We start from the raw sequence: 15,287 nt of genomic DNA on the forward strand, positions 1-15,287 counted from the left end.
GGCCCTGGTTCTAACAGCAGAAGTGCATGTGATAAATGAATGAGTGTAACACATTGAGTCATTGTGATCTAAGCCAAAGGCATACTCAGAGGCAGGATAACGGCCGTTGATCACAGTTTCCAATGTGTCCTGTTAACCTTAGAGTTGGTTCTAATCCCTTTGGATTCTGGCAATGTGGTAACCATTCCTGTTTTCAGCATTATAGAAATATTTGTCCTCATCTGTTTCTTTATGCATGACTTCATGGTTTGGAATCAGAGGGATGGTTTGAATCCCAGTTCTGTTATTACTAGTTATTTTAACTTCAGCAAATTACATCATCTTTCTGAATTCTGGTATCTTAATCTGGAAAACAGGGATACTATTATCTGCCTGGAGGGTGTTGTGCTGATTGGATAAGACAGGCTGAGTGGATGATGAGCAAAGACGCATTTTTGTCTGCTCAGGAAATGATAGCAAACTCTTCTGGTCCAGTGAGCCAGAAGACACTTTAGAACAGAAGTCCCCAGAGAGCTAAATTTGATTAATTATAGTAAATGTAAAAAGCTGGCATCTTTAGTTTCGGAGTGCATTCTCCTTCTGCGTAACTTTTAGTGCCATAGCCTGAGTCATTATTTCTAATCTTGAGCCATTCAAATCCCTCTAAAAACAGGAATATCAGTCACTCAATCAATGAATTATTGTTCAGTTACTTCGTCTACTTTTTTTTGGACTGTGAAAACCAGGCATGCTAACGAATTCATTTGATTTTGTACAGCATTGGAACAATCGTTTGCCAATTATTGTAACTGTGTGAGTGACTACAGCTATTATTTAATAATACATTCACACCTGGAGTCAATAATAATCCATTTTTCAAAATTTAAATAAGAAAACTAAAGCTTTGAATCCATAACTAACGAGGAAAGAACTATTGTGTTTACTTGCATATGGAGACTGGTTTTTCAAATTAGTTTTCAAGGTATTTAAAAATATCTGCTTGCTGGGCACGGTGGCTCACACCTGTAATCCAGCGCTTTGGGAGGCCGAAGCAGGTGGATCACCTGAGGTCAGGAGTTCGAGACCAGCCTGACCAACAGGGTGAAATCCTGTCTCTACTAAAAATACAAAATTAGCTGGGAGTGGTGGCACATGTCTGTAATCCCAGCTACTTGGGAGGTGGAGGCAGGAGAATCGCTTGAACCTGGGAAGCCTTGCAGTGAGCCGAGATCATATCATTGCACTCCAGCCTGGGCAACAAAAGCAAAACTCAGTCTCAAAAAATATATAAATAAATAAATAAAAATGAAAATAAATAAAGTATCTGCTTTATTATATATACCAAATAATCAGAAACTAACATCTAAGCTTCCTTTCCAAATAACCAAGGTCCTGATCCATTGTTAAGAAAAACTGCCCGTCCGTGAACTCTGCACACCGCATCATAAGCATGATGGCTCATCTGCTTTCCATGGAGAGCACGGTTTCCAGTTGCAAAGTGTATATATAGCAGCTTTTAATCTATCACCACATGGCAGGAAGGCGTTACTGCAATACTTTCATTCTAGTGCAATCACCCTGAGGTCGCAAAATGTGCTCAGGGCAACATAGTGGCTTGTCGCACTTCATTGTTAGGTCATTCATTTCAGGGCAGGGTTCCCCTAGAAGGAAGTGGGTCTGGGCTGGGAAAATCACCTCCTAGGAAATATGCAGTAAGATGGATTGTGTGCCTAAAGGTTAAACTTTTTTTCAACAGGTATTCAATGGCATTAGAAGTAACTCACCCCAGCTAGAGAAATTGTGTAGTAGTGTGAATGTAAGCAATGAGATTAAATCTTCAGGAAACACAATGAAAGTCATTTTTTTCACGGATGGATCCAGGCCATATGGAGGCTTCACTGCTTCTTATACCTCCAGTGAAGATGCAGGTAACATGGAATTTGTAAATGCACCTTATTTTTTAAATTATACTTTAAGTTCTGTGGTACATGTGCAGAATGTGCAGGTTCCTTAGGTATACATATGCTGTGGTGGTTTGCTGCACCCATCAACCCATCATTTACATTAGGTATTTCTCCTAATGTTAACCTTCCCCTAACCCCCCACCTCCTGACAGGCCCTAGTGTGTGATGTTCCCCTCCCTGTGTCCATGTGTTCCCATTGTTCAACTCCTACTAATAAGTGAGAACACGCAGTGTTTGGTTTTCTGTTCTTGTGTTAGTTTGCTGAGAATGATGGCTTCCAGCTTCATCCATGTCTCTGCAAAGGACATGAACTCATCCTTTTTTATGGCTGAATAGTATTCCACAGTGTATATGTGCCATGTTTTCCTAATCCAGTCTATCATTGATTGGCATTTGGATTGGTTCCAAGTCTTTGTTATTGTGAACAGTGCCTCAGTAAACATATGTGAAATGTACTTTATTTTAATCAAGTGCACTGCAGATACCTCCCCCCCCCACCACCTCCCAGCTACGCCAATGGCAGCAGAGCCATCCATTTTCCCTTTAGTGATCAAAGTTCGCTTGGAGTCTTTGACATAAGACAAACACACAGAAGCAGATCAAAAACCCACTGCAGACAGAAGAAAGCTTTCTGATTTCAGAAAGAAACTGCTATGGTGAATTTAAAATTTTAATGCTATTAGATGAGTTTCTAGCACAGTTTTGGGTCATGTTACCATGAGAGCTGGTGACAGTTCCACAGTCCCTGGTCAATTCTTTTGTGCTGAAAGGACCATACCTCCTAGGCAGTAACTTAGTCTCAGAGAGTAATTAATTTTGCTGGGGACAGAACAGGCTTTATCTTTTCTAGTCATCTTTCCACAGGCACATTTCCAGTGAAAATAAATGGGAGGTTTGATTTGAATTAGAATATTTCAAAATTAAGCAAGATATGACCTCTAATTATAAATATCCTCCTATTTCCTGTATTGGTGCTATTATCTAACGGTTTGAAAATTTAGAAGTGGGAGTGAATATTGAAAAAAAACACACTAAGTTATTTCATTCATACAAAAAGTATCCATTCTTTTATTAAAAGGGGGCAAATTCATTGGCAGGTCAATGTTTTGTTTGATTTAAATTAATTTATTACATCAAGTGGAGAATTTCTAATCAAGTCATTAGGACCTGCCACCATTATATTTGGGTGTTCCTCTAAATTAAATATTAATGAACAGTAGGCCTCAATATTTGAACACATTGATACAGAGCCAAACCCCAGTCACCTATTCTACACCAACATGAAAATAGAGAAGTTGTTGATTTTTGCACATCTTGCCTTTATAAACTTGCAGAAACTTCCATAATTTGCATGCGTTTTTCCCATAACCCCAATTTCATCTAGAAAAGCAAATCACAACAGTAATGTTGATGTTTTAGTTACTGTTCCTATATTGTTTATCTCTTCTGTTGTGACCCGAAACTTAAACTACTTTGTCTGTTGCCTTCTGCATTCTTAGTGTGTGGCGGGTCTCTTCCAAATACTCCTGAAGGAAGCTTTACTTCTCCTGGCTACAATGGAGTCAGGAATTACTCAAGAAACCTAAACTGTGAATGGACTCTTAGCAATCCACGTCAGGAAAATTCATCCATTTACATTCATTTTGAAGACTTTTACCTAGAAAGTCACCAAGACTGTCAATTTGATGTCCTTGAGTTTCGAGTGGGTGAGTTCTAAGAACACGTTCTCTTATTTATCTACAATATTCTTTTTATCTTTTTGTTGTTGGTGGTGTTGTCATCATTTTGAGACAGGATGTCACTCTCTTGCCCAGACTGGAGTGCAGTGGTGTGATCATAGCCCACTACAGCCTCAACCTTCCAGGCTCAGGTGATCATTCTGCCTCAGTCTCCCAAGGAGCTTGGACTAAAGGCGTGCACCACCAAGTACAACTAATTTTTTAAATTTTCTGATAGAGACAGGGTCACCCTATGTTGTCCAGGCTGGTCTCAAATTCCTGGCCTCCCTTCTTGGTCTCCCAAAGTGCTGGGGTTACAGGCATGAGCCCCATGCCCAGCCTATAATATTCTTCTTATGCTTGGAGACCACCAAAAATGAAGGGAGTCAAATGGCTCTAACATAGGCACATACAATCCAAAAGAACTCTGTTCAAACAAAGCCATAATTCTGTGTGTGGTCAGTGGAGAAAAACGAACCCCAGGAACAGTGAGCGAGGTGGATCACTGTACAGCTAGGCCGGCCTGTGTTACAGTCACTTGGTTTCCTGGCACATGAGACTTGCCCAAGGGAGAGTCTGCTATGATCAAGACTCCTTTTCAAGGAGACTGGGACTTAGCATGGTCAGCATGTCGGCAGTTTTCTGAACTTCCAGGATTTATAAAGGGGCGGAAAAATTCTCCTGAGCCCTTAGGAGTTAAAAGAAGTTTTGCAATGTACCAGATGGAGAAACACATGGAAGCTATTTGGGGAAATAACCCCCAAGCAGTCATTTGTCTTTGTTTTCATGATTGAAAAGGATTGCAGTGTACTCAATAAACCATAACTCTCTTAAGAATTTTTAAAACTCTGTATTCAAGGAGGATGAATCCATTTTTGTTCTTTCCTATAGTCAAGGTGTAAGTTATTGATTATGTTGACACTTTTTTTCCTCAGTAAATAAACAAGTAGAGGAAGACAATAATATTGTAAATAGTATGTAATAATTCATACTGTCAAAGTGTTGCTGAGTTCTATGCTATCCCAAAATGTAAAGAAAAGGAGGCTGAAAGCAGCATAAGCTCATCCGTTAGTTGGTGGAGATGTCCTTGGGAAACGGAGAGGTCAATGCTAGTTACCTTTGAGAACGTGAGCGACAGAATTTTCAAGAAGGAGAATTTGATAGAGCCTGTGCTCACAGACGAAGGGCCTCAGCCAGAGAGTCCCTCCACCTCTCTGAGGCCGATGAGTCTAAAAAGGCTTATGAGGGAAAGAGAAGTTGTGGTTTGAGAATGTTCTCCATGGAATTCTGATGAACCTTCACCCCTCTACCTAATTCAAAACCACAGGCTTGTAGTATTAAGCAGAACAGCTGTATCTAAAATTTCATTCAGCTAAATGCAGTCATCTCTATTTCCTCAGGTTTGGAGGCAGTTAAAATACCATATATCATTGATTTAGACGATTAATGATGTTCATCTGAAAGAATAAAGAGAAAGCAGATAAATGAGAGCTCTGTTGGTGCTCTGTCTACGTTCATCAAATCCATGAAAAGTAATCTTCATTAAAAATATTCAGCTCAGATCTGACAGCTCTTGGCCTGAGTGCTAAATATTGTGTTCATTTTAGTTGATTGAATACAGTGAACAAATCTTTCGAATTTTAGGCAGTGATCACTTTTATCTTGAGGATATATTTTATCACTGTTGGTATTATATTTCTTACACCCTACAAAAGGTGTGTCCAAAAGTGCTATTTTAATTCATTGTATCTCTGTTTAGATATGCTGAAATAACTATGAAAACACAAACTGGAGCAAAATGCCGTCAACAATAGAGAGAGGTTCATTCCAAAATTGCTTTGGTTTTTTATGTTTGCTTTACCCTGTTGGAGGGACTTTCTTTTGCAGCTGACAAAGACAAAGAAGCTTTGTGCAATGTCTGCTACTAAATCAGAATTTAAATGTGTGTCAGTGAATATTTTGAAGTTTGTTCTCACCAAATTCATTGAAAGTATTTCTCAAAAGCTATATCCATAATGGCACTTTGTGTATTATTTTGTTCAGGAGATGCGGATGGGCCCCTGATGTGGAGACTTTGTGGCCCTTCGGTGCCTACATTGCCATTGGTTATACCCTATTCTCAGGTATGGATACACTTTGTCACCAATGAACGTGTAGAACACATTGGATTCCATGCACAGTATTCCTTTACAGGTGAGAATTATCATTAAGATCTCAATCAAATTATTTATAAGGATTACTTTCCAGAAAGATTTATTATATATTTTGTTAGACTTATTTCTAGGTAGCTATTAGTTTGTTGATATTATCAATGAGATTTTCTAAATGACATTTTTTAATTGGTTGTGGCTGATATCTAGAAATTTTATAATTGGCATACATGTATCTTTAGTCCAAAGATCTGGCTATCCTCTTGTAAGTTTTCATATATTGCCTATAGATTCTCTTTGGTCTTTCTGTGTAAACAATCATGTCTTCTGCAAATGTTAGTTCTTTTTTCTTTCAGCCTCAATACTTCATTTCATTTTCTTGCATCATTTCCCTAGCTAGGGCCACCATCATAATATTGAACAGAAGGAATGATAGCATCTTTTTTCTGACCTAGATGTGACTGTCTATGACATTTAAAAAATATATTGGTTGCTCTTAAGTTTCCAATAAATATCTTTTGTTAAAGAAAGTTCCTTCCATCCTCAGTGTGCCAAAGCTCTTTTTAAATGTAAATGGGTGTAAGATTTTATCAGATGATTTTCTGCATCCATTGAGATGATCCAACTTTTTCTCCTTTCATAAGTTAATATGACAAATTATATGAAAGATGTCTTGGCAAACCATCCTTGCATTTCTGGGATAAATCCTATTTTGTCACTATGTGTGTTTTATACACATAATGGATATGATTTGCTAGTGTTTTGTATTGAGTTTGCATATGCGACATTCAGAGTTTGTGCTGGAAAACCCAGCCCTACTCTTGACTGCTTCCCTTGGCTATGGAAGATTTTCTAGTCCCTTTTCACTAGCATGGCAGTTTGTTTAGATTCTCAGCTTTATGTAAAAGTCTCAATTCCATTCCTTTCTTTTGTGGAGACCCGGAGCCCTATCATCTCCTCCTGCCTGGTCACCAAAACTTCAGAGCCCAACCCTGGGATCCACAGCTGGATTCTTTAGCCTCTCAGACTGTCACTCTTTCAGTTTCACGCCTGTCAGTTTGAGTGTACTTACTGTTTCTAGATTTTGGAGAGCTGCTTTTCTTTCCATTGAGTTGTCCATGAATCAAAATGTTTTAGTTGTGGTTTTATCTAACATTGCTTTGTGTTATAACCAAATGGCTGGTTGAAGAAAGGAGTGAAATTAATTATCTACTCACTCAACCATCTTGCCAGTTGATTTTGCTTTATAAGATTGAAAGGAAAGTATCAGGTTTCATAAACAGTATTATTTGTGTTGAACATCAGACCATATTTTGCTTCAGAAATGTATTTGTTTTTCAGTTTTCAATTTTCTTTGCCAATACTATATGGAATATTTTATTCCTAAACTTCCATTCAATTTTACTTTGCTCCTATTTAATTTCATTTATACATATGTATACACATATATACTGTATGTGTGTGTATATATATACTATCTATACATATAGATAGATTTTTGAGATGGAGCCTTGTTCTGTCACGCAGGCTGGAGTGCAGTGGCATGATCTTGGCTCACTACAGCTTCTGCCTTCCAGTTCAGGAAATCCTCCTGCCTCAGCCTCCTGATTACCTGGGACTGCAGGTGTATGCCACCATGCGTGGCTAATTTTTGTACTTTTAGTCGAGATGTGGTTTCACTGTGTTGGCCAGGCTGGTCTTAAACTCCTGACCTCAGGTGATTCACCCACCTTGGCCTCCCAAAGTGCTGGTATTACAGGCGTGAGCTACTGTGCCGGACCTTATTATATTGTTAATTACAAAATCTGATAGCTATGATTACTACTTACTTTTGCTTTACAGGTTCATATGTGTGTGTGTGTGTGTGTGTGTGTGTGTGTGTGTGTGTGTATATATATATATATATATATACTTCTATCGTACTGAGAGGGTTACCAATCTCATTTCAGATTGTGGCGGAATACAGATAGGTGAGAGTGGAGTGATCACAAGCCCCAACTATCCAAACGCTTATGACAGCCTGACCCACTGCTCTTGGCTGTTGGAAGCCCCACAGGGGCACACCATCACTGTGAGTGCTAATGATGGGGTGAAATGATTCTGAGACTATAGAACCACAATAGCCTGTCCAGCATGGAAATGGAGCTCTTTTAGTAAGCAATTGATTACAGAAGGCTTTGATTCTACAATGAGATCACTGTTTTTCTCTAATGTTCTCTCACTAAAGCACATGCATAGGCACCTATAGTTAATGAAGAGTGAAATCTCTTTTTTAAGTATAGGGAAAGATATACATGGAAGATAATTCTGTATCCTAGAGAAGTATATCCATGTTCTTAATAGGAGTTGCCATGTCAAACTAGAGAAATGTCTTTTCTCGAAATTTCCAAGAGAGCCTTCAATAAAGAACACAAGTAGAGGGGAAGGGAGAATTAAATGAGACAAAAATACACAACTGTAAAAATTAAAACAAAATAAAAGGGTTTATAAGGGCCTTATCTACATCAAGGTTGATAACAGCTCACTTACAACTCACTATTTCTCTTTTCTCCTGCAGCTCACATTTAGTAGCTTTGATATTGAACCCCATACAACTTGTGCTTGGGACTCTGTCACTGTCAGGAACGGCGGGTCCCCTGAATCACCCATCATAGGACAATACTGTGGAAATTCAAATCCTAGGACAATACAGTCAGGTTCCAATCAGCTGCTCCTGAGTTTCAACTCAGACCATTCGTTGGAAGGTGGTGGATTTTATGCTACATGGAACACACAAACTTTAGGTGAAACAAATGTTTTCTTCTTTTGATTTTTTTAGTGATGTATATGCTAAACTTATTAATGAACTTATAATATGCACATTTTGTACCTACTTTACATGAGGCTTAATCCTGAATATTTACACATGTCATCTCATATAGCAGCCCTGGTGGGGTAACACAGTATCAGTACATAGTGTCTCTATTTTGCGTGGGCAGAGACTTAGGATGCATGGGTTGATCATTTGCCCAAGTATATGGCTGATAATGGTAGGGTCAGGATTTGAATAAAGGCAATTGAGTCCAGAAACTTTGATCTCAACACTTCTTGATGCTGTCTTCATAGGCAAAAGGGCATGGCACAACCTAGGAATCTCAGGTAATAGAAACTTGAGTTGAAATCACAAGTACTTCAAAATATTTGGAGCCTTGAAGCAGAATGCTGAGTGGTGAGCTGAGGGCAGGAAAATAGGTCCACAACATAAAAAGCCTTGGTTTGTGTGTTATCCCTTGAGCAATGGGAAGCTATTGAAGAGTTTTGAGAAGGCAGGTGACAAGATAAGGTTTGTGGTTTAGAACAAACGCTGTAGTACGTGGGTACTGAGTCAAAACAGGACAGATTTCATTCAAAAAGAATAGTTTTTGTGCATAGAAAGTATAAGCATTGTGAAAATTCTCAGAAAACATAAGGACTTGTATCAGATACTTTATTTGGGATTTCTGTAAATCTTGAATAGCACCCAAGACAATTATTTCTGGTAAAGCCACAGTCATTATGAAGCTCTTTGTAGATTGAGTCAGACTTTCCCTCTTTAAAAACCACTGGCTGTTGTTGAAGACAGAAGGGAGTTTTAGGGGAATCCCTGATTTCCAAGGATTTCACAGCAAAAGATTCAGAGAACGCTTCTTTAATATAACTTCATTTTGTTTTGAGTTCATATTTTTCTTTGTCATCTCTTAAATATATGTTTTAAAAATATGAAAATAGTTCTAGATTTTTCTTCCTTTTATCCTTGTAATTAATTTTGATTCATCAGACAGTTTCAACATGTATGAGCCAGATTGCTTAATAAAAGAATTTTTCCCAACTCAAAATCACTTTCTCTAGTGCAGTTAAAATTGCAAATGAAGTGTAGAGTTATATTCTCATGTGTTAATGATAATAAAATACAGAACTTAGCATTGCCAGGTTACTTATACTACCTAGCCTCAAAAAGAATAAAATTACAGCTATTGTTTGAAGACAAGATGGAAATCTGTCCTCTTTATGGCAAGGATTAGTGGTCTCAGTTGAGCTCAATATCACTGCAACAAAACTGTAACAGCTGAAGTTTCCTCTCAGTTTAACTCACCTTTGCATTATGGAGAGAGCTTGCTGTGCACCTGCCTGGAAGATGATCACTTGTAAAAAATGATGAAGTGAAATCTCACATTTAGAAATGTTCCTTCTGTAGCAGGCTTGAGTTTCCAAAATTACTTTCCTTGGAGATTGATGGCTTTTTACACGGCAATATTTCAGGTTGTGGTGGAATATTTCATTCAGATAATGGTACAATCAGATCCCCTCACTGGCCTCAGAATTTTCCTGAAAACAGCAGATGTTCCTGGACAGTCATTACTCACCAAAGTAAACACTTGGAGATCAGCTTTGACAACAACTTCCTAATCCCCAGCAGTGATGGACAATGTCAGAATAGCTTCGTGAAGGTTAGTACACTCATTCATTTCGTTGGAGCCAAGTTGGTTTTTTGAACATTAGTGTTTAAGCTAGAAGTGATTCATGGTCTCTCAAAGTAAGAACATTTTGCTGCCTGGATTCATTCCTTGGATAAAAAGTGAGAAAGTGAGAAACCTCAGCTCTTAGATGTTAGAATTTCTTTTCTTTCTTACTTTTCTAATGGATCCTAAAGGGAAAATGCCCTTTATAATGTAGGGCACTGCCACAGGCAAAATTTAAAGCACTCCACAAAAATTACAGAACCCTGAAGAAGCAGCTAAAGGCAGCCTTCACCTTGGGCCTTAGGAGCCCATGGGCTGAAAAGACCGTGAGAACCCACGTAAAAATGATGGAAATGGCATCAGGAGAGCAAGTCTCTTTCTCTAAAGTTATAAATTCTGCTCATGTGGCATTGGCTTGTCACTTTTCATTGACTTGTGACTCTGATGACTGTCTTAGAAATTCATTTCATCTTTACTATTTTGCTTCTTTACTAAGTTATGTCTCTAAAAGGTGTACCTTATAGAGAAAGAGTGCCTTATTTTCACTGTGCCTTTCCAGTGGAAATAATGCTGGTCATGTTAGCCCTCCATTCATATCTCTCATACTTACCACCTGCATGTTCTTCTCGGAGCTAATTAAACAATTGCCCTTTATGTTACTCAACTGTAAAATGAAGAGCACGATTCCTTCTTTAGTAGGGCCGTTTAAGCATTGGAGGTAATCTGATGTAATAACATAGGTAGTGCTAAGTACTTGGAATATAAAATCAATTGATGAGTCCAAGTGGCTTTTATTGTCAGTGTTATTACTTCATATCATCTCGCCAATGATGTTTTATATCTCATTGATCCATGTTTACTGTTTAAATGAAAATCTCATATGTATATAACATGTATATAACAAATGTATATAACAAAGCACATTTAATATATACTTAATTGCTTTCTCCATGAAATAAATGAACTCTCATGAGATGAATCAATATCAAGTATTCAGACTTAAGTAAAGCTTTCAAATGCTGCGGTTGTAAAACTGGGATTTGGGAAATGGCGTAGGCTCGTTCCTCCTCTGGATTGAATGGGGGTCCCTCTGACAACATCGGGCAAGCCCAGTGCTGCTGGTGAGTGGGATGGATTAGGAACCCCACCAAAAATAAGCAGCCATGGGAAGTACTCGTCTTCTCCTGTTGGGCCTGAGATACCTGTTTCTGCCCAGAGATGCTGTGTAGGTGGTGAAACCAGTAAAGGGACCCAGCTTCTGCAAGTAGCCGCTGCAGGGAGCCACTTCACACCCGGAAAACTGAGATTCTCTTCACTCACCCAGAGACACCAGGGCAGGTGGGACTGGGAAAATGGATCCCAGTCACAGAAAGTGGCCCAGTCTGGGAAGCCTCTTTGTCCCCACAAGCCACACATGCTCCTCTTCTGTCAAGAGACATTGAGGTACCCAGGGGCCACTGGTAGGGGAGAATTACTGTACTCTTTACCTCCAATTGAGAAACACTCAGAGCCCCTCAGGTGGCACCAGCAAGAACTAGTAAGAGCCCCAGCAGCACCATTAAACCAGGCAGACCAAAAGTACACTACACAGATTCTGAACACTGAAGAGCCGCTGGAACCACAGCCCACAAAATATGCAAGGCCACATGGAAAAAATAAACAGGGTGACTGCCTGCTAAAATAAAAGATTTAAATAGGACCTAAAGTCTCCTAACATAATAAATAACATGTCCAGTATACAATCAGAAAGAAACATCAGGAATCAAGAACATCACAACTTGAAAGAGAAAAGAACCAAGTGATGTCGACGTGAGATAAATCAGATGTTGAACTATATGACAAGAATGTTGAAGTAGATTCCGTAAACATGCTTCAACAATCACTGATGAGTTTTCTTGAAACAAATAGAAAATATCAGCAAAGAAATGGTGGTTATAATAAAGAACTAAATAGCAATTACAGAACTGAAAAAACAGTAACAGAAATAAAGAATTTGCTGAAAAGGCTCAATAGTAGCATGGAGATGACAGAGAATAGAATCAATGAACTTGAGGTTAGAACAATGGAATTCACCCAACCTGAAAAACAAAGAGAAAATACACTGAAAAAACAAACTAGATCAACACAGTCTTGTTTTATAGCTGGAATTTTGCATGTAAATTTATGATTCTGTGATTAATGTCTCTGTTTTTCCCTGGACTGTTAAGGATTGGTTTGATTTGGAATTTTGGTGCTCACCATTTATTTTCCAGCAACTGTTTTTTGCATAAGTGTATACATCTGGTCACTCGAGGTAGCCAGACCAATTAAGTAACAGCCCAGGTCTACTTGGGAGTTGCCAACCCAGTCTTTGGTGAATAGCACACACTGACTGGATGTCAGCCTTTCATCAAAATGGACCTTACAGTTCAACACAGCCAAGGCGTGTTCTGATTTATTCCAGTTCATGCTGATTATACGTATTCTTGGAATTCATGCCCACTTTCTTCATGCGCCACAGTGTGCCTCTTGCTTGGTGAGGTTGTGCAGCTGTGACTACAGTTTGCTACCCTTTTAGGAGCAGGGCTGAGTGCCAGCGAACCCACCTGGCTCCTCTGTCTCTCTCAGCACCCGGGAAGCTTGGCTAGGTCAGGGCAACTAGAAGTTAAGAGGAAACCGAACAGTGATCCAGGAAGCTGGATTTTAAAAAAATCACCACTCAGCTATGCAAAAACGAATGCAGTCTCCTTAGAGAAGTCAAGAATAGGACATGCTATTTCAAAAGCGGCTTTAAAAAAATTAGTTCAACCATTGTGGAAGACAGTTTGGCAATTCCTAAAGGATCTAGAAATAGAAATACCGTTTGACCCAGCAATCCCATTGCTGGATATATACCCAAAGGATGATAAATCATTCTATTATAAAGACACATGCACATGTATGTTTATTGTGGCACTGTTCACAATAGCAAGGACCTAGAACCAGCACAAATGCCCATCAATGATAGACTGGATAAAGAAAACGTGGCACATATACAGCATGGAATACTATGCAGCTATAAAAAAGGATGAGTTCATGTCATTTGCAGGGACATCGATGAAGCTGGAAACCATCATTCTCAGCAAACAGACACAGACCAAACACCACATGTTCTCACTCATAAGTGGGTGTTGAATAATGAGAACACATGGACACAGGGAGGGGAACATCACACACTAGGGCCTATCAGGGGGTGGGGGGCTAGGGGAGGGATTGCATGAGGAGAAATACCTAATGTAGATGACGAGGTGCTGGATGCAGCAAACCATCATGGTACATTTATACCTATGTAACAAACCTGCACATTCTGCACATGTACCCCGGAACTTAAAGTATAATTTAAAAAATTATTCTCAAAAGAAAATACTGCAGATTTGTCTGTGTTTTATTTACTTTTGTGCTTAGTTCTTGATATGTGTGAGTGCTGTTATTTTGAAACCTAAGTGCATTAAAATATTGATGGGAAACCCTCGAGCATTAAAGTTCTGTGTATGGCCCTGCTAGGTGTGGGCAGGAACTGAGGAGGTCGACAAAGCCCTGCTAGCCACCGGCTGTGGGAACGTGGCTCCGGGTCCCGTTGTCATACCAAATAACGCATTCACTGCCGTCTTCCAGTCTCAGGAAGCATCAGCTCAGGGCTTCTCTGCATCCTTTGTTAGCCGTAAGTAGCCCTAAGAACCAGACCCAGAGGTCTTGGAGGGAATGTGGTTGTTGCAGGCAGACAGGGTTGGCTAAACCTGGGGGTCTAGATGGGGTGCATGAGATCTACAGTGAGGATGAGTCACCTAATCCTGAGAAGACACCTTTCATCCAAATATCAGTGAGAATGGAACCGAATTGAGAAGTGATATAAAAGCTGTGAGGGGCAGTAGTCAACGTCTAGAAATAAGGCTGGAACCCAGAGTGGGCTGATATTGGACAGAAGCGCAGGTGGCTAGTTAGTAAGCAACCAGTGTGCTTGGCCTGTGGCACCTTGACCACAAAATCCGCTGGGGGGCTTGAAACACATGCAGATTCCCGGACCTCACCCCAGACCTGTCTGAATTCAGAATTTCCATGAGCGACGCCTTGCATGTTTTAACTGTCATCCAGAGGGTTCTCATGCCCAGTCAATTTTGGAAGCCAGTTTCTTTGAGAATGTCCCTTCCTAGTTTTGGTTAGGAAGGATAGATCTAATTCTAAAAAAATCCGTTGAATATTTCTTTGAGAATGTTCCTTCCTAATTTCGGTTAGGAAGGATTTTCTAACTACTGTACACTACTAGATTACTGGGAAATGTAGCAGTGTTCAGGTAAGGGAAGCAAAGGCGTGTTCCTGTTGGCCGAATTAAATCAAGGAGCCACTCATGGCAAACCACTGTTTAGGAATAAGTTTGAGCAAAGGAATTAGAGGAAATAATCCAATAGATGGGTATTTCAGACCTGAATCAGAGAGTGCTAGAAAGGAAGTACCGAAAAACAACCCCAGATGAAATCTTAGTCTGCAGGTGGTCCACTGTGTAAGTGTGTGTTTTAATGTCAAGTTATTTAATGTGTATTGTGTGTGTTTTAATGTCAATTTAAAAGGATAGAGATATTTTCATGCTTGATAGATCAGAGAGTGAAGTGGATTAATTAGTCAATGGTTATATGAAAACAAATCATTTTTGTGGTGAAAAGACATTTCTTTTTGTTTTGAAAACCAGAGATGCATGTAAGAATTTGATAAGAGTTGGTGTTAATAAATCCAACTATTTTTTAAAAGCAACCATTGTTCTGGCTAGATGACAATGGTAACAAAAATAGCAATTTTCTAATAAGACATTTAAAAAACATTAAGTGTGTAAAGTACTAATCAGGTACAAATCATTTTTGATCAGTTTTACTGCTTTATCTATGTGAACCATATTAGATCTTTGCTAATTTATCCTTTCTTAATACCTTAATATTATGGGATTTACAGTGGATTTGTGGTAGTATCTCTAGGACTCAATCCGTAAAA

General features: G+C 39.2%; 1 protein-coding gene across 2 annotated transcripts in view; it reads left to right on the top strand.

The window, feature by feature from the left end:
• The window catches only part of CUBN (cubilin), a 305,685-nt gene that overhangs the window by 226,799 nt on the left and 63,599 nt on the right, over positions 1 to 15,287 (top strand). For both annotated transcript variants that reach the window (XM_037739008.1, XM_017529781.2), the window contains exons 49-55: positions 1,736 to 1,907; positions 3,443 to 3,649; positions 5,705 to 5,854; positions 7,761 to 7,882; positions 8,369 to 8,594; positions 10,090 to 10,277; positions 13,812 to 13,968. In XM_037739008.1, coding sequence (XP_037594936.1) covers positions 1,736 to 1,907; positions 3,443 to 3,649; positions 5,705 to 5,854; positions 7,761 to 7,882; positions 8,369 to 8,594; positions 10,090 to 10,277; positions 13,812 to 13,968 — 1,222 coding nt within the window. The remainder of the gene's footprint in view (positions 1 to 1,735; positions 1,908 to 3,442; positions 3,650 to 5,704; positions 5,855 to 7,760; positions 7,883 to 8,368; positions 8,595 to 10,089; positions 10,278 to 13,811; positions 13,969 to 15,287) is intronic.

The sequence above is a fragment of the Cebus imitator genome, unplaced genomic scaffold, assembly GCF_001604975.1.
Source record: "Cebus imitator isolate Cc_AM_T3 unplaced genomic scaffold, Cebus_imitator-1.0 Scaffold61, whole genome shotgun sequence".
Lineage (NCBI taxonomy): Eukaryota > Metazoa > Chordata > Mammalia > Primates > Cebidae > Cebus > Cebus imitator.